General features: G+C 39.8%; 2 protein-coding genes across 9 annotated transcripts in view; both read left to right on the top strand.

The window, feature by feature from the left end:
• The window catches only part of LOC311038230 (uncharacterized protein), a 112,278-nt gene extending 97,578 nt beyond the window's left edge, over positions 1 to 14,700 (top strand). The window contains exons 39-61 of the mRNA XM_084047622.1: positions 414 to 521; positions 1,026 to 1,079; positions 1,172 to 1,225; positions 1,773 to 1,829; positions 2,227 to 2,280; positions 2,382 to 2,435; positions 4,648 to 4,701; positions 5,398 to 5,451; positions 6,578 to 6,685; positions 6,790 to 6,897; positions 7,177 to 7,284; positions 7,636 to 7,689; positions 7,832 to 7,894; positions 8,530 to 8,583; positions 9,042 to 9,077; positions 9,232 to 9,249; positions 9,636 to 9,671; positions 9,771 to 9,797; positions 9,943 to 9,996; positions 10,110 to 10,278; positions 10,465 to 10,574; positions 10,826 to 11,044; positions 11,334 to 14,700. Of these exons, the coding sequence (XP_083903748.1) occupies positions 414 to 521; positions 1,026 to 1,079; positions 1,172 to 1,225; positions 1,773 to 1,829; positions 2,227 to 2,280; positions 2,382 to 2,435; positions 4,648 to 4,701; positions 5,398 to 5,451; positions 6,578 to 6,685; positions 6,790 to 6,897; positions 7,177 to 7,284; positions 7,636 to 7,689; positions 7,832 to 7,894; positions 8,530 to 8,583; positions 9,042 to 9,077; positions 9,232 to 9,249; positions 9,636 to 9,671; positions 9,771 to 9,797; positions 9,943 to 9,996; positions 10,110 to 10,278; positions 10,465 to 10,574; positions 10,826 to 11,044; positions 11,334 to 11,480 (1,800 nt within the window). The 3' untranslated portion in view covers positions 11,481 to 14,700. The remainder of the gene's footprint in view (positions 1 to 413; positions 522 to 1,025; positions 1,080 to 1,171; positions 1,226 to 1,772; positions 1,830 to 2,226; positions 2,281 to 2,381; positions 2,436 to 4,647; positions 4,702 to 5,397; positions 5,452 to 6,577; positions 6,686 to 6,789; positions 6,898 to 7,176; positions 7,285 to 7,635; positions 7,690 to 7,831; positions 7,895 to 8,529; positions 8,584 to 9,041; positions 9,078 to 9,231; positions 9,250 to 9,635; positions 9,672 to 9,770; positions 9,798 to 9,942; positions 9,997 to 10,109; positions 10,279 to 10,464; positions 10,575 to 10,825; positions 11,045 to 11,333) is intronic.
• A 1,883-nt stretch (positions 14,701 to 16,583) lies between these two features.
• cdk5rap2 (CDK5 regulatory subunit associated protein 2) overlaps positions 16,584 to 27,408 on the top strand; it is a 48,333-nt gene continuing 37,508 nt past the window's right edge. For 7 of the 8 annotated variants that reach the window (XM_084046733.1, XM_084046734.1, XM_084046730.1 and 4 more), the window contains exons 1-9: positions 16,584 to 16,756; positions 19,307 to 19,362; positions 22,224 to 22,285; positions 23,517 to 23,627; positions 23,711 to 23,787; positions 24,307 to 24,430; positions 25,101 to 25,273; positions 26,024 to 26,171; positions 26,891 to 26,944. In XM_084046733.1, coding sequence (XP_083902859.1) covers positions 16,704 to 16,756; positions 19,307 to 19,362; positions 22,224 to 22,285; positions 23,517 to 23,627; positions 23,711 to 23,787; positions 24,307 to 24,430; positions 25,101 to 25,273; positions 26,024 to 26,171; positions 26,891 to 26,944 — 858 coding nt within the window. In that variant the 5' untranslated portion in view covers positions 16,584 to 16,703. The remainder of the gene's footprint in view (positions 16,757 to 19,306; positions 19,363 to 22,223; positions 22,286 to 23,516; positions 23,628 to 23,710; positions 23,788 to 24,306; positions 24,431 to 25,100; positions 25,274 to 26,023; positions 26,172 to 26,890; positions 26,945 to 27,408) is intronic. The other variant, XM_084046732.1, reaches the window with a different exon arrangement.

Below are 27,408 nucleotides of genomic sequence, written 5' to 3'. Positions count from 1 at the left end.
GTCAAAGACAATGCTCTGGCTCAAGAGGCTAGCTGACGTAGCCATCTATAAGAGGGTTCTGTGTGTCTGTTGTATGTCTGTCTGTCTGTGTGTCTGTCTGTCTGTGTTTCCGGACTGGAACTTATCTCGCAAATCGCTGGACCAATCAGTGCCAAATCCTAGGCCACAGAAGTACCTCTGCTAAATGTTTCCTGTATGTTTTATACTTTTGGAAATATTCAACAGGATTTCTGTAATGGAAATCAAAGGGACTCAGATCAGGCTGAAACCTAGCCAAGATGTGGAGTCATACACCATTAAATATGTCATAGACGACTGACATCATATGTAGACCGAGAGCCACATTAGAGTCACACCGTTTACCATTTGAGTCCGTTATGGAGTTTTCTAATTCTGCGTTATGGCATTTCTAGGGGGCCAAAGGTCACCAGGGTCACCTTGGAGAGACTGGAACCATTGGGAAGACGGGACCACCAGGGTTCGTCGGGCCTAAAGGGACCAGAGGAACCATTGGACCTGTGGTAAAGTAGACTTGTAATGCTCCAGACAATGCAAAACCACCAAGCATGTCTCTAATATTGATGATTAACCACTTAAAGACAGGGTAACAGATACTGTATGAGAGAACTTCAGGTTCATCTGGACAACAACATCAGTTTTATTTTTTATATAATTACAGTATTATATGGTATATGGAAACTATTTATAATGAAAAGTTATGGAAAAGGTGACTATACAGGTAGTATCACGGATGGTCAATCGTAATGGTTTATGAGAATGCCAAATTAAAATGTAGGTACTGGCTGTCACATTAGCTGAATTTCCCAATTTTAAATCCTTAAGCCCTGTTTTATACTTCGGCTATTCATAAATAGCTGATATACAAGCTCACTACGCATTGTGATGCTACACATCATGAGCTTAGATCTGCTGTTTTCAAAAAATTGTAAACAAAGTTTAATGTGGTTAATATTAAATTAAAAATTGACAATATGACTGAAGAGATAATGTATTGATCACTTTAGGGTGGTCCTGGTCGAATGGGTCAGCAGGGAGAAGTTGGCCTAGCCGGTTATGAGGTGAGTTTACCTCCATGATACTTTCATGCATATCAAGTCAATCAGTCGTATGTTGACGCTCTCAACCCAACGGTCTGTGTCTGACATTACAGGGCCATCAGGGAGCCATAGGCCCAATTGGGCGTCCAGGACCAAAAGGTGAAAAGGTACACTATGTTCACTTTGTGTCTAAAACTGTTTATCTTCTTCATTCCACTTAAAGGGATAATTAATGGTGAGCTGGTCATTGTTGAGAAATAAACCCTGACAGAGTGATTAGACCCTGACGCGAGGCAGAGGGGTCTTTATCACCCGTAAAGGGTTTATAATTGTTAATTATCCTGCTTATTACACAGCTTCTTAATAAAGAAATGAATACATTGACACAAAATGTAACAACAACTATTATTTCATTGATTGGATTGCTTACGGTCAAGAAAATAGTCCATTAGATTATGCCAGGTGCACCCAGTGCAACACGGTCGGCTCGAAAAACCCTAGTAAGTGTTGATCATATATGAATCAATATTATGTTACTGCATTGCCTATTTCTCACCTCAAATATTTTCTCACCTCAATACTTTTTTGGGGTCATGTACTGAAAAAGGTTGAACCACTGCTTTATACTATCCATAAGATCTCTTAGGAGATGTTTTAAAAGGACTTATTCAATGATTCATGCTGTGTTTTCTTGTATCTTCTCTTCTTCGGCAGGGCGAGCAGGGAGATGATGGGAAGGTAGAAGGACCTCCTGGTCCTCTGGGTGACATTGTGAGTAGCTTCACTTACATTCACTTAATTCTATGGTTTGCAATGTTTTTTTTAATCAGCCAAGCCAACACAGCAAAATAAATCTGCTCAGGGGTCACTAAATGCAACTCTTTCATTCAATTTCTTTGTCATGTTATATTCTTCAAAAGGTGGGTTACCATTCATTCATAGCATCATATGCTAGCTATGGTTTTCATCTAGCTGTTTTCTAAGCAAAGAAAGAAGGGGGTGCTTGGGTTCAGAAATCAGGGAATGGAGGTACTGATGCCAAAACAAGTTTGAGAACCACTATACTAAGCAGTTAGGGTTAGCGTTAGAGTCTATATAGTGGAATTTCTCAGGGTCATTACATGTTACACAGTCTACATGTTATTCACCTTTTTCTCTGTTTTACCAGGGCACTCCAGGTGACAGGGGGGAGAGAGGTGAATCTGGAGACCCGGGATACATCGTAAGTGTAAATACTCAGACCGTCGGATCTGTTCATTAGTATCAATGCATAATGTAGTAATAGTAATAATGTAATAGTAATCTAATCTTACTCTTTCACAGGGACAAATTGGTTTGGATGGAGGAAGAGGCAAAGCTGGGGCCCTTGGATTACCTGTGAGTGTGGACATTTATAATTTCCCTACACACGTACAGTACCTTACCTTAACCCATTCAAACCAGGAAAGAATCTGTGTCATTTTAGATTTTAGCTATATTTTAACCACTTTAACCATTATTTTATACTTTGGCGATTCAAAAATAGCAGATATATAATATAAGCTAGGGTTAGTCACTTAGTGCCACACTATGAGCTTGTAGATCTGCTATTTTTTAAAGATCTTGAAAATTAGCGCAAATCTTTAGAGCTGGTGCCATGTTTTTGCACTTTTTCTGTTTTTCATGTGTCTATGAGGTTGATAGAACTTCATTAAGCCCCCCGGTGGTGGTTTTATGGTGTTTTATGTCTTCTCTGATTATTTGGAGTTTCTTCCTGGAGGCTGAAATCTTGAGGGTCAAACGTGCCAATAGAGAAACAGCCCTTTAGTGACATCACAGAGCCCCAAAAAAACATACCCTCCCCCTCATTATTATTCATCTTAATCTTGTGTTGTATTTATTTTTTGTAAAATGTAATGCAATGTAATTATGTATTTTCTATGTTTTATTTTTGTATGAATCTTATATGGACCCCAGGAAGACTAGCTGTCGCTTTGGCGTCATCTAATGGGGATCCATTCAATAAACAATAAACAATTATAACACCATTTTTTTTTTTTACAATTTCTGTACACTTTTTTTAAATCCTTACATATTAATAATACCTTATGATCAGGTTTTATGGTTGAAAAATATCATGGCACTCCATCTTTGATATAATCTTATTCTTTTTTTAAGCGAACATTTTTAAATCAAATCTTTGCTTCTGGGGGTCCCTGGAACAAATCTTTGCTTCTGGGGATCCCAGGAACAATATATTTTGATATGGGGGTCGGCGGCCAAATACATATCATTTTGGGGGTCCTTGACATGAAAAGGTTTGAGAACCACTGATATAGCAACATATGTTTTTCATAAGAGTTGTTAGGATTTAGAAGGCATCTGTAGAATCGGCCTCGGGTCTTAATGGGTTAAAATGTTTTAACTGAAAAATCCACTCCAGTGAGCCATCGCAGGTTTTTTTCTCTCTGTGTTCTGAGGCCTTTTCACGAAAAAAATACTATTTGCCTGTGGGTGTCGCTGTTGAGGGATTTTGCCTGTCAATCATCGCCTCTGCTCCCCCCCCCCCCCAAAGGAGAAGGATAGGGGAGGGGCGGGATTAATGGACTGTGACATCAAAGTCCAGGGGCCAATCCCAGCACTTTTTTTAGGCTATTTATGCCGAAAAACCCAGATCACAGAAAATCCACTGAATGTTCAAATGTCATTTTTTTTTATGTGTAATTGAGGTCATAAAACAAAAAAACAAAAAAATGAAAATTAATGTCATGAAACCTTTAAAGGAACATTTTACCTCATTTCGACACCATATCCATATGGGTCCATTCCACACTAATGCTCACTATAGGATGATCCCATTTCTGTCTACATGCTCTGTGTCTCAGAAGTGGACTGTGGATAGTTTGAAAATGTGCCTACCGATAACATCACTGGTGGTAAATTCAAACAAGATTTCAAACTTGTGTTTTTTCTTTTATTGGTGCAACAACAGGGGCTTCTACAGTATTTCAGCATGCAAACCAAGGAGATACAGGCTGTAGTTTACATTAACTTGGAACTCCCACCAATTATGTCAGCTTTAGGTACATTTCCAAACCATGCAAAATAATTGATGCCATTTTATAATGAGCATTAGTAAAGACAAATTATTTGAAGATGAGGTTGAAAATAGGTGGCGTGTTTTGTTCCTTTAATTAACTTACCAATACGAGTGAATTTTTGCACACTTACTTATTTTTGGTTTATTTCCCAATTGAGGTTCAAAACTACAGCATTTTTTTTAAATGGAAGACTAGTAAGCAACACAGGTATTTAAATGAATAATGGGTGTGTTAGATAAACAGTAGGTGTCCCTAGAACCATGGGTTTGCCCATGTGCAAGCATAGAAAGAACATAACATCCTTAATAATTTGATTAGCTGCCATGTTTTTAATCTGCTGTAGTTACTGCAGCAGATTGTTACTACAAAATCAGCCTATTGTTTCATCCATTTTTAACACACATTTACAGTGCAGAATCTCAAATGAACAGTTCTGACCTAAACCCCTAAACACACTAGTGGTCCCTTTTTAGATTAACATTAATATATGGTATAATTGGTGATTTCAGGGACACCCTGGTCCTCGTGGGGAACAAGGACCTAAAGGTTCCAAAGGAGATCAGGTAAGATCAAAGCAAACCCGACTAACTGAGTGTGTTAGTGCAGTCGTTCTGAACGTGGGGTCTGGGGAATTCCAGGGGTCCTTGAGGCGTTCCACGGGGGCCCTATGGTTGATAATTAGGAACCAAATGGACCCTTACGGTTTTGTTGTTCTGAGAGTGTACAAATGGAAACAAATGGACCCTTACGGGCCATTTGGTTCAATGTGTACACTTTCAGGGCGTGTGTGTGTGTGTGTGTGTGTGTGTGTGTGTGTGTGTGTGTGTGTGTGTGTGTGTGTGTGTGTGTGTGTGTGTGTGTGTGTGTGTGTGTGTGTGTGTGTGTGTGTGTGTGTGTGTGTGTGTGTGTGTGTGTGTGTGTGTGCGTGCGTGCGTGCGTGCGTGCGTGCGTGCGTGCGTGCGTGCGTGCGTGCGCGTGTGTTTATGAAATGCCCATTGTGGTATTCAGTAAGTATGTACCATCTGCAGTATCAGCCACATTCCAAATAATGACCCTCTCCTGTTATCACACTGTTGACCTGACCTGCAGAATCACAAACCAAAGTCAATGACTCAGCTCTGCTATGTCCTATTAATTATGTATGGTCCAACCCCAGTTCAATTAACATCTCTCTCGCTCTCCTCTCTCTCTCTCGCTCTCTCTTTCTCTCTCTCTTTCTCCCCCCCTCTCTGTGTGTGTATGTGTATCTTTCTCTTTAGGGTCAGAAGGGCAAACAAGGTCAGAGTGGACAAAAAGGGACCAGAGGAACCATGGTAAAGCAATAATTCCTGTTTCTTGGACCACATGTTTTCAAGGGGGGGGGGGGGGGGGGGGCATAGGAAAATAGGAAAGGATAGAAAAATGAAATAAATAAGTAAACAAATAAATTAAGTGGATGGGACTTGTCTCACTCTCATGATGTCCATATATTCAGTCATGAGTGCTACAGCAGAGCAGGTGCCTTGCACAAGTCAGACTAAGCAGTGAATTAACTTCCGCGTGGTGCTGTTTCAAATGAGCTAAAATGTTTGACGTGTTTCCAGCAGCATACCCGATTGCTACTGAATTGCTAGAGCTACAGCTTTATCATCAATGAAAAAATTGATGGGACCATAATTTACAAAAACGCATATCATGCTGTGTGAAAGAAGACTTGAAACTTGCGACTAACATCATGTCTAGTGTAAAGTCGAGTCAAGTTGCCATGACTTCAATGGAATTACATTTTGTTTGCTGCTAGAGGAGCAGAATCATTCAGCGCCAGCTGCTGGGCCATTAATGAGAACCTGCATTACTTACGCATTGGCTTAATTTCTAAGATCGAAAGCTTACCACCTGCTTCCGCATTTGCTTCAGTCTGAAAAGTGGACACAAGTTTGTCCACTAGAGGGTGCTAACAATACTAAAACAAACCTGGGCTGTATCACACAACCAAATGCCCAAAATGAAAGGTGATGAGTCACGCAGCTCAACTAGGTTCACCTCTATGTTATGTTGTTTTTAATGCAGCCTTCCTCAGTTGCAACAGTGTTGTTAGGCACTTGAGCCCCATTTCCAAAATAGCGGAAATAACAGATCTTCAATCTCACAATGTGCTGCTGCATTTTTCATGTGACATAAAATGGCTTATGTTACCCACAAATATTATTTTCTGCATAAATCGAAACAAAAACTGTTAAAAAAGAAAAGAAGGAGAAACAAAAGAACATTGGAAATGTGGTGAGGTAACCCAATGCCTTTACAAATTGGAACACAGTACTCAAATCAAATCAAACTTTATTTATAAAGCACATTTAAAACAACAGAAGTTGTCTGTTGCCATCGGCGCACTGACAAATTATGTACATACTGGGTTTAGTTAGCACATCACCTGTTCTGATGACATGTGGCCTTCCTCAGGGCTTGGGTGGTCTTCCTGGTCCGAGGGGTGTGGTGGGCCGAGAAGGACACGAGGGTGCGCCCGGCGCTGACGGATTCCCAGGAAAGGATGGCAGTAAAGGCATGCCGGTGAGACAAGAAGAGTCCTGGTTTATGATCATTTCTTTGCTTGCCTTTGATAGTAAAAAAAAAGTGTTTATAGATTATTCTCTGTTTCTTTTGTTGTGTCATAGGGCGAGCAGGGTGACGACGGGGAGTTTGGTCTCCCTGGAAAGCCTGGTCCGCGCGGTAAAACTGGCGGTCCCGGACTTCGAGGTGATCAGGGCGGCTTTGGGCCAAAGGTAAGAGAGAAAGGGAGCACACTTGGTAGTGCATTAACACCTTTCAACCTACGTCGTGGGGCATGTCATTATAGGAAAAATATCTATACAAATTTGATATAAGTTTAAAAAAATAAAATGGCAGATCTGAAAGATCACAACGCTCTGTCATGTGCCACGTTGTGAGCTTGTAGACGGCTATTTCCTTTGGCTCTTACAATATGGACGATGGCTGATTGATTATACCTTCACTCACTCACTCACTCAATCATTCATTCACATATTAATGTATTCATCCAGGGTGACAGGGGCCTTCCAGGTCAGTCTGGGCCCTCAGGGAAGAGAGGCTTCAGGGGCGGAATGGGGCTTCCTGGCCCACAGGGTGACAACGGGCCTAAAGGACAACCTGTAAGTAGCAACTGTTGATCAATCTTAATACTTTGTATGGCATAGTGGTGATTTTGTGGTGATGTGTTCAGAAAATAAATAGACAGACAGGCAGGCACTGAGGCAGACACTGAGGCAGGCAGGCAGGCAGGCAGGCAGGCAGGCAGGCAGGCAGGCAGGCAGGCAGGCAGGCAGGCAGGCAGACAGACAGACAGACAGACAGACAGACAGACAGACAGACAGACAGACAGACAGACAGACAGACAGACAGGCAGACAGACAGACAGACCTGTATTGATCCTGAGAGACATTCAGTTGTCATAGAGGCAGAGACACAGGTAAGACAGACTTACTGATATGTCTGTTTTTCAGGGTGATGTAGGTGAACGAGGATTTCCAGGAATTCTGGGAGTTTCGGGACCAAACGTAAGTTATACACCCAGCCCCATCACTCACATTTCCCGCCACATTTACTACCAACAGAAATGAATTATTCTTAAAATATCAAACAACATAATATGAATTGCTTTGTAAGTGGATTATAAAAATATCTTACTATCATTTTCAGGGGCCTCCTGGAGACTTTGGGCCAAAGGGCATTCAGGGACCAAAGGGCCCAGTGGGTGTGATGGTAAGCAGAACACTAATTTCCAACTCTTAAATTCTGTCCTACACTTAATACTCCACTCCTCTTCATAGATGCTCCCCTTCTCTCCTGTCCCTCCTCTCATGAACGCTCACCTCCTCTTATGAATACCCCCAGTGGTGTAAAGTAACTAAGTGCATTTACCCAAGTACTTTTGAGGTATTTTTACTTATTGGAGTATTAAAGGATTTCCTATGTTCAATACTTTTACTTCTACTTCACTACATCTCACAGGAAAACATAGAATATAGAATGTAGATTTTGATTATTATTTCAAAACATACGTTAAGGACTTCAGCCCCATTTAAACTTTGGCTATTTGAAAATAGCGATGCGATGCGTTGTGAGCTTGTAGATCTGCTATTTTCAAAAGATTTTTATAAATGTCATATGATAACTTGTGACACTCAGTCTGCATAATGAGTACTTTTACTTTTGGTACTTTAAGTATATTTTGATACCAATACCTTTGTGCTTTTACTCAAGTAAATTTTGATTACCGGACTTTTACTTGTAACAGTGTGCTTCTACATTGCAGTATTGATACTTTTACTTAAGTAAATAAATGTAGTACTTTTTCCACGACTGAAAACACCCCTTCTCCTTCTGTTTCTCTGCAGGGCAGAGGAGGAGTGGTTGGTCCGGTGGGGATTATCGGTCCACATGGAAGTGCGGTATGTATTGTAGATGCTGAGAGAACATCTTTCATTCTTCATTCAGCTCTTGGCTATATAAAAATAGCAAATATACAAGCTCATAGCGCACAGAGTGTCGCGCTATGAGCTTGTAGATCTGCTATTTTTAGAAAAATCGTGAAAATTTGTGCAAATCTTTGAATATATATATTTTTTAAAGCCAACATTTGCAACTCAAATCTTTTCTTCTGGGGGTCCCTGGAACTAACTGTTTTGAGATGGGGGTCGGCGGCCAAATACATATCATTTTGGGGGTCCTTGACATGAAAAAGTTTGAGCACCACAACACACGTTTTTCAGAAACCTGTTAGGATTTAGAAGACATTTGTAGATGCGTTCCTGGATTGAATGGGTTAATTGTGGAGCTCAATCTTATGTGCACTGTTGAGGTAATAAATTCACTGCTGTAATGTGTCTGACAATACATCTCTTTACAGGGTCCTAGGGGAGAGAAGGGTAGTCGAGGAGAGACTGTGAGTCTTCTACACCTCTTTGCTCACATTAAAACATGACATTGTTAATTACAATAATATAAATGTTACATTATTATTGTATTAGAACTATTGCATGGGATGTCATGGCTATATCCAGGCTTAAAACTGTCTCCCCACATTTTTCTCTGAACAGGGATTTCAAGGACCAAGGGTATGTTTGAAATCCATTATCATCTCTTTTTTGTGTTAAAGTTCATCAGTATTAACCACTTAAGCCCTATATTATTCGTCATATGACAAATAGTAAACCTGCACTGAGAACTTGTAGATCTGCTATATTCGCTATTTCTTATTTGTGAAGGTGTGAAATAGGGCTTAATTAGTTACACCTTTTATTTGCCATTAGAGAATACAAATAAAAGTCTACAGAGTGATAAGCGTGATAATGTGTTATAGATATATTTTGCACAGATATGAATACAATTGTGCCTTGAGATTTTTACTGTACTTGCCCTTTGGTGTGCCTTGGGCACAAAAAGTTAGAAAAACACTGATATAACCTAATCAATGTATTGATTTTTTTATTTTCTCTGATAGGGACGTCCTGGACCCCGTGGACCACCTGGCCCCCCTGTGAGTATCTCCAATATTCAGCCAATATTTGAAACAAGTATCTAAATATACTGTCAAATATAATAACTGCTGTAATAACTCTTCTTTCTCTTCTCCCAGGGTCCACCAGCTGTACCTCTTTCATTTGTAAGATATTTTACATTTGCTGATCACATTACCTCCATGTTTTTCTTCAATGCAATGTGTTGGGAGCTTGTGTTTTCATTTTGGGGATTTGTAATTGTAAAAATAGTTGATCTCTATGAACGGAAATGTGTTTATTTTGATGCAGAGGGAGGACGGTCTTCATTTGTTTATAGATTCATACACCCCACTCAGGGCTGAGGTCAGTGGTATCACCTTTACTCAGTTACATTCAGTTGTATACACTTTGACACTCTGCTGTTTGTATTATAAAAACAATGTATCTGTTATTCATATCTCCTTTCCTCTCTACAGAATAAGCCAGTTATGGATCTGCCTATGCTGGACCAGGGCACAGAGATCTTTAAGACCCTCCACTACCTCAGTAACCTGATCCAGAGCCTGAAGAACCCGCTGGGTACGAGGGACAACCCCGCCCGCATCTGCAGGGACCTCCACAGCTGTGAACAGAAGATGAACGATGGTGAGTGCGTGCGTGCGTGCGTGCGTGCGTGCGTGCGTGCGTGCGTGTGTGCGTGCGTGTGTGTGTGTGTGTGTGTGTGTGTGTGTGTGTGTAAACATGGCATGTCTGTCTGATGATCTGTTGGCTTCTTTTTAGTGTACAGTATGTGGTCTCAAATGTCATTTGATTTATGTCCGTCTTTCTCAGGCACTTATTGGATTGACCCCAACCTGGGCTGCTCTTCAGATATGATAGAAGTCTCCTGCAACTTCTCTGGAGGGGGACAAACCTGCCTGAAGCCAATTACAGTATCCAAGGTAGCTCTGAAACCATGTCATTGCCAGTGAAACATCTAATAAAGATAATAATAAAATGTAAATAGTTCATTGGAGTCTTTCTTAACCACTTAAACTCGATATAATGTACTTTGTCACTAATAGCGTCGCAATGCAATGTATTGAGTGATTGTGTGGAAGATTTTCGCCCTTAATCACATGCCCAAAACGGGGATGCCAGGTTGAAAGTGACTAATCAACATTGTGTTCTGACTGATTTGATTGTTGAGCAGCCAGCCATCAGCGTTGGCCGTGTCCAGATGAACTTCCTGCACCTACTGAGCTCCGAGGCAGTGCAACATATTACCATCCACTGCCTGAACGTCCCTGTATGGAGGTCAGCTGAGCACCAGCCACCTTCCCAGGGGGCTGTGAGCTTCAAGACCTGGAATGGAGAGATGATTGAAGCTGGAGGAGAGCTTGAACCAGACGTCATAGAAGACACCTGCTGGGTAGGATCCACATGTTGAGCAATCTATCTGCATTGTTGTTTATAGGGTGTGTCTGTTTTTTTTGGGGGGGGGGGCATTAATATATGAACATTTCATATTAAAAATATGAAATAAGAAATTAAGAGGTTTCTGCCCAGCACCGACTTAACAGTAGTTCAAGATTCGACAGGGAGACCACTCCACTGTTAGACTCTATGTCCTGTTTTATTTCATGGTTTGCATTATAGAAGCTTACAACTATTGGAAACATTTTTGCAGTACTGAAATGTATGGTGTTACTCTGTTTCAGATGAAGGATGGACGCTGGCACCAGACCCATTTCGTGTTCCGTTCCCTGGACCCCACCCTGCTCCCTGTGGTCGATATCTACAACCTCCCGGAGACTGCTTCTGGGTCACATCACCACCTGGAGGTGGGCCCTGTGTGCTTCCTGTAACAGCCCCTTTGCGAGGGTCTTCTGTGTGTCCAGGGAAGGACTCTCACTGTCGGAGCAGTCCCCTCCCCACTTAAACCCCCCCAAGCACTGTCCAGGAGGGACCCTAGCCTTCCTTTTAAACCCCCAGCTAACCCCCTCCCCCCACCTCCCGTTGGACTGCAGTAACAGAGGGAGGAGGAGCAGGGAGCAGAGGGAGGAGGGATAGGGGGAGGAAGACGAGCTTGAGGAAGAGCAGAGGAGTTTTCGCACTAATAGCTTCTCAAAATGGAAAAAGCTTGTTGAAGCTCTTCAGGAAGGATGTTCTCGTACATCAAGCCATGAATCGGTGCCTGCTTGGAGATAAGAGGCTCTATATCGTTATATCTCTCTGGAACAATGCTAAGTGAAGGGAGACTAAGGCTAAGACAACATTGCAAGTAAAGAATAAAATAAATTAAAATAAAACAGCGGACCTTATAGTAACTTATTGTGTGTACTGTATACTGTCAATACACAGCAACATCCTGAGCGTTAATTTAACTCTGAGAGTATACAAATGCATACATTTTCGAACTCTCAGAGTTGAATTAACGCCCAGGTCTTTATTGTGTACTGTGTACTTTTAGAAAATAGCAAGGAGGCCCATTTGTCAAAAGAGAAGAATTAAAGTAATTGGGAGAAGATAAATGTAGATATATGTATGCTTATGTCTTAACTTTTCTACATGTATATCTTATGTAAAGAGATAATCTTCAAGTGCAATAGAAAATGAGAAGATAATTTTATATTCTAAATGTGTTGGATAATATTGAAAGCTATTCAGGGGTGCCTTTTTGTGCCTTTGGTACTTGTCTGTTCTCACTCTCCCATGTGGAGTTTGTACAGATCTGTGTTCATTAACCACTTAAGCCCTAATCAAAAAAATAAAATACAAAATTTAGCAGATCTACAAGCTCACAAGGCATTGCATGGCGGTGCCTTGTGATCTTGTAGATCTGCTTCTTTTTATTCTTTGACATTTTTTAAAAGTTGTAACATTTCTTCAAAAAAATGTTAAAGGTTTTGGAACATTTTGGGAACATTTTCAGCTATAATGACATACCCAGAATAGGGACGCCGGGGTGAAAGTGGTTAAAGCACATTTTTATTTACTTTTGTCCCATAGGAGAAAGTCTCCTCCATGTGTTGATTAACCAATGGCAACCAGTCAACTCTTAATACAATTGTATTACACTAGAACATTAGACACTATTCACTTACATTGAGTGACTCGCTACCTTAAATACGTATTATCTCCGCCAGGCCAAAGGCAAAGGTGGAGATTATGTTTTAGCCCATGTTTGTCTGTCTGGGGCCAATCTTGCAAACCGCCAGACCGATCAGCATCAAATGTTTTGTGCATGCTTGCCAGTAGGCGAAAGAAGTAACTCCACACACTCTTTCACATATTGTGTATATTTTTTTTAGATATTTAACTTTAATTTTAAAGTCAAATGGGGTTGGATTGGGCTGAAACCTTTATGAAATATGGAGTCATATATCACAGATGTCAGTTTTGGCCAAATATGGAGTTCCATCTGGCCTGGCGGAGCTATAGCGCACCACTGAGTGCATCTTTCTAGTTCTTTCTCGTACATTAAACTGGATGTCAACTGGATGTCACTGGCCCTTATGGAGAATTTCAGTGGTTTTAAAGGTGAGAGAACAATCGTTGTACTAATCAATCTATAATTTCAACTTATAGTTTCTGCAATTATGGACCTCCAACACTTTTTAGTAAGTTATATTAATTTCTCTGCCACTTCAGAGGTGACAAACTCAAGCCTAGACATTAAATTCCTGTCTCTCCCCACTTGTCACAAGAGGAATGTGTCTAGGGGGGGAAACCAGCAGTCTACACTGCAAAATCCTCAGTGTTTGGGGTTACAGAACCAAAAGGGTCCATTTGTTCCCCTGGTGGTCCCCGGACCCGATGTCGAGAAAGAGTGGCCTACATGTTACAGTAGATGTACAGTTGAGTATATACACACAGTAGGTGCAAGGATTCTCCACAGGAGAACTGAGCCACAGGAGAGACTGATTCTAGCATAGTCTAGCATTCTAGCATCCCATCCTCTCTCTTACATATGGTGCTAAATATCTTAACGGAGGTGCTAAGTATCCAAACGGAGGTGCTAACCAAGTGCTCAAAATACACCACTCTGTCAAAGCTCTCTGGTAGTCATAGTGCATGCAAATAGCTACAAAATCCACATAGGCATGATATATTTTCATAATTTCCATAATGCACCCATATGGCAATATTTCATCCCAAAACATGCTTTACTCTTGAGTAGTCAGAGATCTTTTGTTTATTCAAACCAAATGTTGTTTTATACTGCAAGTAATGAGGATGTCTTTGTTAAGGGAATATATTTTAGAGATAACTATTCAAACAAAAACAAGTTTCTCCTCTTGTATCTTTTATAAATTACAGGGTTTCAAATGTTTTTTAAAGTAATTGTCCTCATTCTCTGTACAAAGCCCCCTACAGCTGTATGTAATATTTTTGAGAAATACAACTAAATATCTTTAATTAAAAACAAAACAAAAAAATGCAATTCTGTTCCTGTAGTTAACACAGATGTGTGTATAAATGTGCAAGCTGTAGTTTCTCCACTGTAGTAGTTGTATATACAGTGGATCCCCTCTTGCTAATTTAATGTTATTTAATGCTTGCCAATGAGCAAGGTTCTGTATGTTTAAGCAATACAACATGTTCTGGTGACTTTATATATCAGTTTGCCCAACTGGTCTTGGAGTTTATAGATTTTTTTTTAATTATTATTTTATGTGTACATTTTGGGCTCCAGAGAACAAAATTATTGCAATGTTTATTGTCTTTTATTTTTTTATTTTTGTTTTTTTTCCCTCTATGATAATCAACTATGTACTGTACCAGAACGCTGTTCTATGCTATAACTTGTGTTTTAAAGAAACTTATGCCAATATGTGAAAGTTATTTTCTTTTTTCTTTTCTTTTCTTTTTGTAAATCCATTGCAGACATTAAAATGAGCTAAGAATACCTCACATTTTACATATGACTGGGAGAATTACATGTTCTGGTGTCTTTATAATTAAAAACCTCAGCCAAATACATCTTGAAACTCTGAACACCAGCTCTGGTGCCTTCATACTACACGTGTCTTTTACCCTTTCAATTTTTCAATGTTCTGTTGTTCAATAAATACATCAAATCTGTGTGTGTGCACCGTCAATTTGAAACATTTGGAACATTTGAATAACCAATAAAAAGATTGTCTTTATTCTGCTGCTCAAGTGTCCACTGGGGGGCATCATTGTGTTATTATATCAGTATTCAATAGTTGTCTGGTTACATTAGCAAACCTGTGATTTGCCAAGGGTTTGCTCAGCTGTCAGCAGTGGTGTAAAGTAACCCAGTACATTTACTTAAGTACCGTACTTAATTACAGTTTTGAGGTATTTTTTTACTTCACTGGAGTATTTCAAATTTTCAGTACTTTTACTTCTATGCCACTACATCTCAGAGGCAAATATTATACTTTTACTCTGATTTGAAAACTTTAGTTGTACTAGTAGATTTTGATTAGTATTACAAAATATATGCGTCGCGATGCATTGTGAGCTCTTAGATCTACATTTTGAAAACTTTAAATGGGACATTTCTGCATGAGTACTTTTACTTTTGGTACATTAAGTACATTTTGATGCCAATACTTTTGTACTTTTACTCAAGTACATTTTGAATTCCGGACTTTTACTTGAGTATTTCTACATTGCTGTATTGATACTTTTACTTAAGTGAAAAAGATATAGTACTTTTTCTACCATTGGCTGTAGGCCTACTGATATTAAAGAAGACAGACATCTAACATTATCCATGCAATTCTTGGATGTTTATACATCATACTTAAATTGAGAAGTTAGTTAAATCCTTCAACATTTTTTTCAGTTTCAACCCCAGCTTTCAAAATCAGAATTACTTCTACAAATAACATCATGAGGCTAGGAATTCATTGTTGCATAATTTATTGATTGATTAGTTAACTGGTTGGTTGATTGATTGATTGATGTTTTTATTGACATAAAATGCAGGCATGACCATATCTTTGTACAAATCTGTAGGCTACATATCTGTCAAAAGGATAGAACACAATTATTTCCATTATGGTCCTTTGAGCAAGTTGTATTGCCCTGGAAGCTTATTTCTCTGCATCTCTCAAAGGATCATAATGGAAACAATTGTGTTCTATCATTTTTGACAGATATATGAACAAATATATAGTCATCATGCCTGCATTTCTGTCAATAAAAACGTCAAAAGTCACATAGGATCAACTGAGAAAATGTTGGTACACCCTTTTATTGTTATAGAATTTGTCTTGTCTATATAGCCTACTGTATGGCTGCAGTGCAAAAATGTCCGTGTAACATCAATGAATAATAAATTAGTGTACATAATATACATGTGTAAATAAATTATATGAAATGATATATTAACACAAACACACGCACGCACACACACGTATGCACACACACACACACACACACACACACACACACACACACACACACACACACACACACGCACGCACGCACACACACACGCACGCACACACACACACACACACACACACACACACACACACACACACACACACACACACACACACACACACGCACACACGCACACACGCACGCACGCACATTGTTTTGAGTTTTGACCAATCGTTTTGTACCAGTTCCCACCCCGCCTGCAGTTTCAATTCGGTAGGTCCCATAGTCCAGAGGCTTTTTCGTGCTGTGGTTGGCTAGTTGGCTGTCAAACTAGAGTTCCAATAAACCACAGTTGACATTAGTTAATAGTTACCTCTTCAAAGATTTCGCAAAGAAAATATTCACATGTTTTAATAATCCTTGATAATCCTATTCATCCATGGAATAAACAGGCTACATCTCTCATAGTTGCAGTCCACTGAGTAGATAGGAAATGTTCCCTGACAACCAGCTAGCCAATCACAGTGAGACCGTCCCCCGGAGCTATGGGGTGTAGAATTGACCGTAACGTCCACATTGGTGACGTCTTCATATCATGATGGCGGTAGTGTGTGAACTGTTTTGAATTGTGTCCGTTAGCTTTTATTACGTTTACATGCAGAGCCTCGCTCGTAAAATGATGTATTATTATTATAGATAGGACACCAAACAGATTAAATCTAGCGATGGATTCCGTGGTGGGGGATGACCCGACGCTCCCCGTTGACATCAACGGAAGGTAATGTTAAAAGAGGGAGCTAGCTAACGAGCTAACGTTAGCATGGTCCACTTTACGTTATACAGTAATTACTGTGTAACGTAATAACATGTTTATTGTTTTTATCAGCACGTTTTCAGAAGAAACACGCTGCAGTGCACGTTACATGGAGTCCAATGCTGTTTAGCCACGTTCAACTTGGCGTACCTATTCTGGGCTGGGCATATTATTATTATTATAGGCAAATGTGAAATAATTGTCAAACATTTTTAAAAAATAGCGAAAATAGCATATTTATATAAGCTCACAATGCATTCCGATGCGAGTTGTGAGCTTGTGTACATCTTGTACATTTGATCTAAGTTAAGTTTTAACTACCTATGATGGTGTACATTTTGTGTGACGTTACTGTCATATGTAAGGACATAAGGATACACCCGACTTGTTGATTGGTATTGTGATAAATGTGGCTACCATTAGTGGTTCATTAATACATAAATGAAAGATATGAAATTCCGGTTTGATGTTTTGTTGTATTGACAGCTTTTGATCTGCTCTGATTGACTTGTTAGTGTTGCATCAGTATAGTCTTCTAGACTCTAGTGTGTGGATGGGCTGTCTTCCAAGTTGTGTTCAGTTTATATGGTTTGGGTTAGATGTAGCTATGGACCAGAGCTAGATGTAATAATAATAATAATAATAATTGTTATTGTTGTTGTTATTATTATTATGTTATGTGTAATTGTCATGCTTGTCAAAATGTCTCAAAGAGGAAGTCAACAGAGGATCTTTAAGTGAGTGGGCTTGAAATTGTTGTGACTCCTGGCTACATTGTTGCGACATATTGTATTCCTATTTATTTTTTTGCTTGCTTGCCAATGAGGATCATATGATTTTGAATCATTAAGTATTTCCTCTGCATTATTATTATCATTATAAATGTGTACATTGGTTGTCTGCATAGGATCTCTCTGTATATGTGAATGGTAAGTACCATTCTTCTACAGTGTAATGTCTTCAAGCACTGAATAAGTGAAGATGGGTACAGCCTATGTTTAAAGGTTGTTTCCAGGTGGTAAGCGAGCGTGCTGCCACAGTAATCCAAGATGTAAGTGATATGTGTGGTGTGGATTACTTTATTTCGTAATTTTGAATCTCATTCTTTTTTTGTGCTGTTTAACTGTATTTATAGCATATCAGGAGGCTCGATGAATGTTATTCATACTACTATTGTGTCCTGCCCTGATGTTTGTAGATGGCATTTGAACACAATTGAGAAGAGGAAGTTACAGTTGAAAGTCTGACAGCGTTTTCACTGAGTGCTTAAGATTAGTTTTTAGTTACAACAGTTGACATTGACAAACCTCTGTCATGATTGACACACTACACTGACATGTTTCTCTTGCTGACTTAAGCAATTCTTTCTGCTGAAACTAGTTGTATGCTGTGTCACTTCTAGTTTCTCTGTAGTACTGTAGCACTGCTACCCTTTCAGACGAGTTCTATGCCTGGCTTCATTGCCTGGCTGCAATACCTTGACGCAGACTGGAGAGACAAATCATGGCCTTTGCTGTATGCCAAGGCCTATTGTAACTAAGCAAACAAAGTGCAAGTATTGCTGGTGAGAATATCAGGACATTGTATGGTTATTATGAGAGACTTGTAAAGTGATTCCTTTTTTAATGTTCTCTATTACTGTAACAAATATGGAAAGGCAAATTCTGTTACATGGAATGTCATAGAAATCAAATGTGTAATCCCTTTCTTGAAAGTTTTGTAGATCTGCAATGTTTTGAAAAAATGTGAAAAACATTCACCTACAATGACATGCCCAAAGGGACTCCAGGTTTAAAGTGTTTAAAAATGCTAACATTGATAGTTGCTTTCTGCCGAGCAGAACCCCCCCTCCCATTTATTGTGGTCCAGATGTGTGTTATTATTCTTGTTTAAGGCATTGTGTTTGTGAGTGATGCTACTGTTGCTTCTGGGTGATCAGAACTACAGTGCTGTGTTTGTCTAATGACGAACACTCTCTGCATCCACTGGCAGCTCTGTTCTCTCTTCTGTGTCAGGCAGCACATCACAAGGGTGCCACTGGCGCGCACTCACACACACACACACACACACACACACACACACACACACACACACACACACACACACACACACACACACACACACACACACACACACACAGAGGTAAACAGCGGTGCAGGCAAAGGGAGACAGGCAGTGTCAGAGTGAATGTAAATGAAGCAGAGAGTCATTCTCCAGCTATTTATGGAGTGTCCTTAGGGCTAAGAGGAACTGGCCAGTGTGAGTAATGCATAAACATCAGGCATAATGTGTGTTGTTGTTGTATAGTAAGTAACTAACGTTTTGAGGGCAGAGAACATTGGTCAATCTAGGACGGAAAACACCTTTGCTTTGAGTTGTGGTTATCATTTTACTTGTTGATTGTAGTGCTGGTACGATATAAAAACGTTACTTCCACCTTCTACCGTTCCATTTCACGGTATTTCATGGTACAATTGATTTGGCTGTTTACTAATGGTGTAATCTTTCCCCCAGCTGCAGACTAACAGACTCCATAGGTTCTGGAGATTATTCCATGGACAGCATGACAGGTACAGTCAGACTTTCCTTTGTTCTCTCTATCTTCCTTTTTGTTCATGTTCTCTCATGTTCTCTCTCCATCTCTTGACACATCTCCCCCGTGTTTTAATTAAGGCTGCAGTGTTTAGCTCGTTTCACTAAGAGGTGATGAGGCATGTGGTGTGGTGGGTTTAGCTAATGATCCAGTTTCACTCTCATTCATGGTCAAGGTCTTTCGTGTGCCAACATAATATACTCTACATAGTAGACAGTAGGTAAATATAAAAAAGACATTACGTAAGCAAGTGGTTAAGAAAGTGGAAAATCAGGTTACCGTAATGGATTTCATTTGGGCTTGTCAATTCCATAGTTATTGATATTACTCCTGCTGCACTTAAATAGACTCACACGGTTGCTAAGATTAACAATTACAACAAGAACAAGAAAAACAAGAAATGCATATTATTCCCATGGACGAGAGATGAATGATGGTAGACAAACCAAAAACAACATTCTAATATTTTGCGTGGCCTCTGTACAATTCGTACCTCATGATATGAATGTGAAGTGAAGGAAAATAGATAATGAGCATTGATCAAGATAATATGCTGTATATGAATGTGGGATAAAATCTCAGAAAAAGCCGGTTTGGCAATCAGCAACACACAAACACTAATGTGGCAATAGGCTATTTATTTTCTATTACCTTTTCAACCGCCCACACCTCTGCCTCTCTAAACTCATTTTTAAAAGGGCTTTTCCTCAGGGCAGCATGGATCCCAATTCTGGCATTAAAAGACTTATCATATCCATCCATCTGTCTTACCACGTTACCTGACATCCCACATCTGTTTCAGTATAGGAACTATAAATAGGCCATCAATTCTCACAGTATTTTTGATTTACACTATTGTAGTTATTGTAGGTTTGAAGCATTTTCACTTCAAACCTGCATTTTTGTCTTATTTATTGAGAGCAGCACGTATACAGAATTTGTAACACATGTGTTGACTAGTAGTAGCTAACATATTTATCTTTATAACTAATATTGAACAACTTTTCAACGTATATCCATATCTTGTATTAATTTGCAATAATGTTGAATGTATAAATATTAACTGTTGGTTTATTGTCATTTGAATTGATCAGATTGCCACTATGTTTGGAATGATCCCACAATTCAGTTTAGTAGACTACTGTATGTAGTGTGTACTGTAGCCTAGTAATGTTACAGTTCAGTATATTTTTGGTTAGGGTTAGAGCAGAGGATAAAAGAAAACAATAGCTTAATGACTGTACGTTGTTTAGCTTTTAGGCTGGAGTTATACATATTGCTACCCATTACTAAACTGAAAGTCATCATCACATACAGTATGCTTTCCAAACAAAACATGATTGATGTTCTTATTTATTTTACCTACATACTGTACACTTATCAACCACACACTTCCCATTGCTCTGTGCGTCAGGTGTAACAACCTATGAAAAATGACACCTGAGGTAATTATAGCTGTCCCTTATTTTAGAAAACAGCCATAGGCATGCCAGAGAAACGATGAATCATTTCAAAATGATATTAGTCATACGTTTTTTCTTAACACATATACTGCCAATCCCGAGATATCTCGGGACATTAAATCCACCCGTTACCTGCGTATCCCGAGATATCTCGGGATCGTCTTTTTATGTGCTTTAATAACGAAAAAAAATGTTTTTGGTACCATCCTTGATTTTTTTTTTTCCCCCATGACGCTTCCGACCCATCCTATGAGAAAATTTCCGACAATCGTTTCTGGTTCGTTTTTTATCTTGAAAAAACAGTTTTTCCCTGGTTTTGGCTAAAGATCATGGTTTTCACACGGTTTAAAAAACGAATGGTAAGCTCCGGTTGTATTTTCTTTTCTTTGATCGACGAACGGTTATCCTCTTTGTGTTTAAAAACGATCTGATAGCCGATCGGAGGCTAAGCTAATCTAAGATGGCCGGTGGGGAAACGTCACAGCCACGTCACAGCCAAACGGATATGACGTTTGCAGCCTCTTTCAGCGGCTGATACCACAGAAGAAGAAAAAAAAAAAAAGTGTAAACATTATGAGGGCTCGTACGTCCGTCGTTGCTGTTTATAAACACCATCCGATCGCGGATTTTAATGGATAAACAGTTAAAATCTTAACCATTAACATCCCTATGCTATTGGTATGTTAGTGAAGGAACATATGACGTACTTGACCCCGAAATTAAAGAAACTGGATCAAGAGACGGATGGCTTAGCATTACATGACACAAAAACAGAGGACTATTATAGTGATGAGTGTCTGATATACAGTATATCAGTGCGGTTAACATAAACAAGATTAAGTATTAAAATCAGTGGTATGATCATGATGACAGACCTTTGTGAGTCTGATGGATTGTGAGTCCAGTCCTGTCAAACAGTCAGGCTGTCAGTGAGGAATTAGCGTTGTGAAATGTGCTGTTGACTTATTTAGAGTGTTATATGAGAGGCAGTCAGTTGGCTCACTGACCTGAACCGTTCTGAATAGGGCAGCTCTCCAACTGTTTTCTTCACCTCTGATCCTCCTTGCAGAGAAAAACGTGTCTGTTCTCTTTCTAACATCGACAGGATTTAGATGCGAGTAGGTCTGTGTGTAATCTGTGTATGCACATTTGAAAGAGAGGGAGCTATTGCTTTAAGTAGGGACTATTTCACAACCCCAAAATGTAGCTTTATGTTTACTACCTATACAGTACTTAGATATTTGCCAGAACAGCGCACAAAACATCACAGTGTGTAGTGAGCTTCTAGATCGGCTATTTTCGGCACGTGACACCGGCACACAACAAAGCATACAGTACTGTCAAATCAAGCCTAACTCTCCCTCTTCCTTTACAGCTCCATCCTTTCCAGAAAAGATTTCGCCCGTCAAAGCTTTCACCATGAAGGACTATGAAAATGTGAGTGATTTCATCAAATAACATGTGAAATTGAACATATTTTCTACTGGTAAAATTCATTGTGTGCAACATGATTTGATCAAACCTTAACATCAGTCTCTCCAAAAATGAGCGGCCTCACCATATATGGAGATTTAGCATTGCAGGGGAAGAGAAAGGTGGCTCAGAGCCTGAATTTCAGTATTTCACTGTGACTGGTATGCACACTCAGATTTCTTGCTAGTGCTGCCTGGCTGGCTGGCTGGCTGGCTGGCTGTATGAATGATTAGAGGTTTGCAGAAGTGGTCCAGACTCCCCCCCCCCTCCCCCCCAGTACCAGATGTATGCTGTTATAGGCCTGGAGCACAATGATGCACAGTCTGCTGAACGGAGCCCAGTGTTTCATGCACGCATGCACACACACACTCAAACACACATAAGATGCTCACTCCCTTCCCTCCATCTGCAGTAGCACACATAAGCCTTTTCATTGCCCTATTTACCACTTTCAACCTGGCGTCCCTATTTTGGGCCCTATTTTCAAAGATAAAAGCTTAAAAATAAATAATAATTGCTAAATTTGCTGATCTGCAAGCTCACACACGTTGCAACACGATGTGAGCTTGTAGAACAGCTGTTTTCACTTTGTCATACAGTACACCATGGATTCAAATTCAAAAATAGCAAAAGTAACAAATCTACAAGCTCAAAACGCGTTGCTTTGTGCCGCGTTTCGAGCTTGCAGATACTTTTTGTGACGCTGTAGTATGATCAAGTAGGGTGTTACGTTTCTGCCTGACAGCAACGATATAGGGGTTAAGTGGTGTAACTTTCTCTATGGATGAGTGGTTGGATTGGACTCAAACCGTCTCCAAGTTTTGATTGATTGAATATTTTATTAGGCAAAACAAATTCAAACATCATAATTACATTTATTATACTTCGTCTAAAAGGTCCGTCCAAAAAAGTCCTTGCGGTCTTGTTTCCATTGAGGTCCAAGTATGTAGTCATACTGTACGTCATAGATATGTCATAGATGACTGACATCGTAGAGTGGACACACGACATACAGGATCCACGCCGTAATTAGACCCTGTGTTGTTTCATTTTGTTCTGGCCTAGTTTTGTTGTTAAGAAACTTAAAGAAAGATGTGGATAACAATGTTAGGCGTTTGCAAAAATCACTAAGCAAACCTGTAATTACAATTTACCGGCTGCAACTTATGATTTTTCTTTCTTGTTTAAATCACAGCAAATCACTGCTCTGAAGAAGGAAAACTTCAACCTGAAACTCCGCATTTACTTCATGGAGGACCGCAGGCAGCAGAAATGCGACGACTCCACTGAGGACATCTACAAAACGGTGTGTTTTAGACTCTTAGTCTTGTTACAATTTAATTCTAACTGTGGTAGCTGTGAGTTAACATACTGATAATTGTTTCTTAGAACATTGAGCTGAAAGTAGAGCTGGAATCCATGAAGAGAGACCTGGCAGAGAAACAGGAACTACTCGTGTCTGCATCGTAAGTATGACCCACTTATATAACCCCCCAATTTAGTCGTTATGCAAATTCCCAGTTTCTCCCCTCACGTCACATGTGTAGTCACTGCCATTGATAACCTCTACATTTAGTCATGTGGGAGGGAGTAGTAGAGCATGTGTCTCCTCCCATTAACATGAAGTCACCAGCCGCGTGTCAGCCCCCAACACTCGTGCCAAATGTATTTATGTATTTAAAACATTAATGAATACAGTTTCTGACAACTTGTTGTTGCATTCCAAAATATCATTGGCTGCTATGACCCTGCAGCATTCCTTATTGAGCAGTACTTCTGTATACAAAAATGCTGTAATGACAACTAAGTATAGGATTATTTATGGTTCTGTATTTCATATCAAATCTTTCGTGTGTTGTAGTATCAAACAATAGTCAACACACAGAAACCTTTGTTCAAGATCATGAAGAAGTACAGATGTCATCGAGTCAGAGATGAAAACATTAAAAAGAGCTAACGTTGACTATTTGTGTGCACGTTGCAAGGAAAGCGATGGAGAGTCTTGCTGGTCGAGAGGCAGGAGATCCCCGTCGTTTGAGAGATCAGTACCAGAGAGAGATGGCTGCCCTCCGGGACACGTTCAACAAAAAGATAGGTGACCTACAACAGGTGAGCATTCAAGGCTGAATGAATCTGATGCACAATTAACCTCATTAACCCTGCTGGCATCCCTATTTTGGGCCTTTCGTTATAGGCAAAGATTCTCAAAAATAGCCGAAGCATATATCGTTGCTTTTCTCATTCGACAGTATCCGCCGACAGCATAACTAGTAAAAAAATGCAATTTTGACAAATTCTCAAAATGCTTGCCTATAATGACATGCATACAATACTGTAGGTACGGCAGGTTGAAAGTGACTAAGGCTGTGTGAGTTGTATAATAAATATTTAACCAATGAAAAGTATTAACAAGAGCTTTTGACTACTAAATAATAACTTTATTGGATCAATTAGAACACGTTCTTTTAGAACACAGGTTATTTTTTCCATTTCCTGAAAAATAACAGTTTGGACATATAAGGTTTCCGCCCGTCAGCGATGATATGCTTAATGTATACCTATGCGTAGTACCGGCGGTGTTGTGCAGCGCAAATAGCAGATCTACTAGCTCACAACATGACACAATGACACCCGTTGTGAGCTCTACACAAATAATCACCAAGGAAATAATCTATAGTTGCAGCCTTAAAACCCTGTTGTTACTTTGTCTGACTCTTGACTCTTTCACCATTGTTTTATTAGTACCTAGTTTCATTTAGTCTTTGCTTTACTCTGGCAGCAACTACAAACAGCAGAGCAGGAGGTTGAGAAGATGGCGGAGATCGCTGAGCAGGAGAAAGTGAAGAACATCAACATGGAGAAGCAGCTCCAGGTTCTGGGTGTACCTGGTACTCTCACTCCTGCCCCGAGCACAGACCGTGACCTCCAGCAGGCCCTACAGGACAAAGACAAGTAAGACCACAGGACACCCCATGTACCCTTACTTCACAGTTAAATAAACACTGAGGATTCTACAGTAAAAAGATATCAAATGGGTGTCAGTGTCCTAATGTAATCAAACTGGGGGGTCCTTGAAATGAAAAAGGTTGAGAATCACTGCTCTATACAGTGGGTGGGGGATACTCATCGAGTATAAAACACTTTTATCAAAAAAGCTTTGTTTAGAGTATGTTGCCAGTTATACTATGCTGATAATTGAGCTGTTTTGATTGAAGTATGTAATATACAGTATGTTACCCCTTAAGCACTATTTTATACTTTTCTAAAATAGTGGAAATAGCCGCTCTACAAGTGTGAGCTTGCAGATCTGCTAGCTATATTTGCTATTCTTGAAAAGGGTGGGAAAATCTTTGGCAGTGTTTTGTAAAAGCTCGCCTAAACAGTGATGTCAGGTTGAAAGTAGTTACTCTGGTTCTCAATGTCAGGTCTGGGGACCACCAGGGGTCCAGATGGACCTTTTTACAAGTTTGTAACTCAGGGAGTGTACAAATGGAACCAAATCATTTGGTTCCATTTGTACTCTCAGAGTTAACTTAACAATGAGGATTTTACAGTGTAGATTGGGGTCCCAGAGATAACAAATTGTATCAAATGGGGGTCCGTGGCCTAATGCATATCAAACTGGAGGTCCTTGAAATGAAACGGGTTGACAATCACTGGTTAATGGACTGATGTCCCACCTCTTTCCTCCTTTTACTCCAGTATCATCGAGCAGCTCAGGATCTCTTTAAAAAACCAGCAAGCTGTGATGGAACAGAAGAATAGTGGTGATCAGGGCACAGCTGCACCAACCTCTGATCATGTCAGACAACTCTCCACTCTGGTTGCTGAGAAAGACCAGGAACTTCAGGTACATCTTTTAACTTCTGTTTCAGCCTATTACAGTCTTGAGTGTTGAAATGATCCTCAACAACTCACTGTGTCGGCCTGGACTGCTGGCGTAGCGGTCCAGGCACCTAGGCTCCAAAGTAGCATGACAGCGTGTCGCGGGTTCGAGTCCCGATCCCGACAACCTTTTCTGCATGTCACTTTCCAGCTCTCTCCCCATTTCCTGTCAGACTACTATCCTATCAATAAAGGCACAAAAGCCAAAAAAATATATATTTAAAAAAACATCACCGGGTCATTTGACTAACAGCTTTTTAGATGAGTACAATACACTTTCTGACAGTTGCAGCCATAGCCATTTAGTGGGTAAATAGTTAGGATGGGTGAATACAGACACATTCTATGTATGTGGCTCTGCAAATGTACTGTAGAAAATACCCCAACAACAATATAATAATAATTATTATTATTATTACTACTACAGCATACAAAAATTACTACTACAGCATAAATAAATAAAAAGTTGAATAATACGTTTGAAATATATTCAGACTGACTTATATTGATTTATATTTATTTTCCTGTGTGTGTGATTACCGTACACAGATCTTTGCTGAAGTACATGGCTTTGTCAAGCTAGACAAGGATGTCAGAGCAAATCTTTATCTATCCTGCAGTGGCCCGTGATTAATTGTGGCTGATCTTGTATAGGGTTTGATCATGTCTATTTTTCCCCCACAGGCCCTGAGGGATGAGCTAGCCTGTGACAGGGACAAGACACAAAGGGACCATCAGGTAATTATTCTTTTGTGTCATGATTTGATTGATATACTCTTGACACTGACCACACACAATAGTGATTTGCTCGACCTAAATCTGTCTGGAAATGCATTTTGTGTTACTGTATGTACAGCTAATGGGAGCTTCTTTTAGATGTGGTCTACCCGGCTGATCAGCGTCATATTTGTTGTGCACACATAACTAGTTGTCAGGAAAACTGATACCCCTTTTCCACCAAAATTAGTGTGTATACAGTATGCAATTTCTTATTAACATCGGACAACCCGCCAAAAATAGGCGATTGACTTTCCTACTGCCAAGTACAGTAGATGAGTAGGCCTTTTTTCCCCTTCTTTTTTTCCCCCCTGGCGTGTCATGTTTGTTGTCCTAAACTCCAATGCGAAAAAGACAAAGAACACGCACATCCCATAACCCGCTGAGCTGGGTGCTGCATCAGAGCTTTAAACTTTAGAAAACTA

Source organism: Gymnoscopelus microlampas, assembly GCF_963454915.1.
Source record: "Gymnoscopelus microlampas genome assembly, chromosome: 21".
NCBI lineage: Eukaryota > Metazoa > Chordata > Actinopteri > Myctophiformes > Myctophidae > Gymnoscopelus > Gymnoscopelus microlampas.
This window is presented reverse-complemented; position numbering and strand designations above follow the sequence as displayed.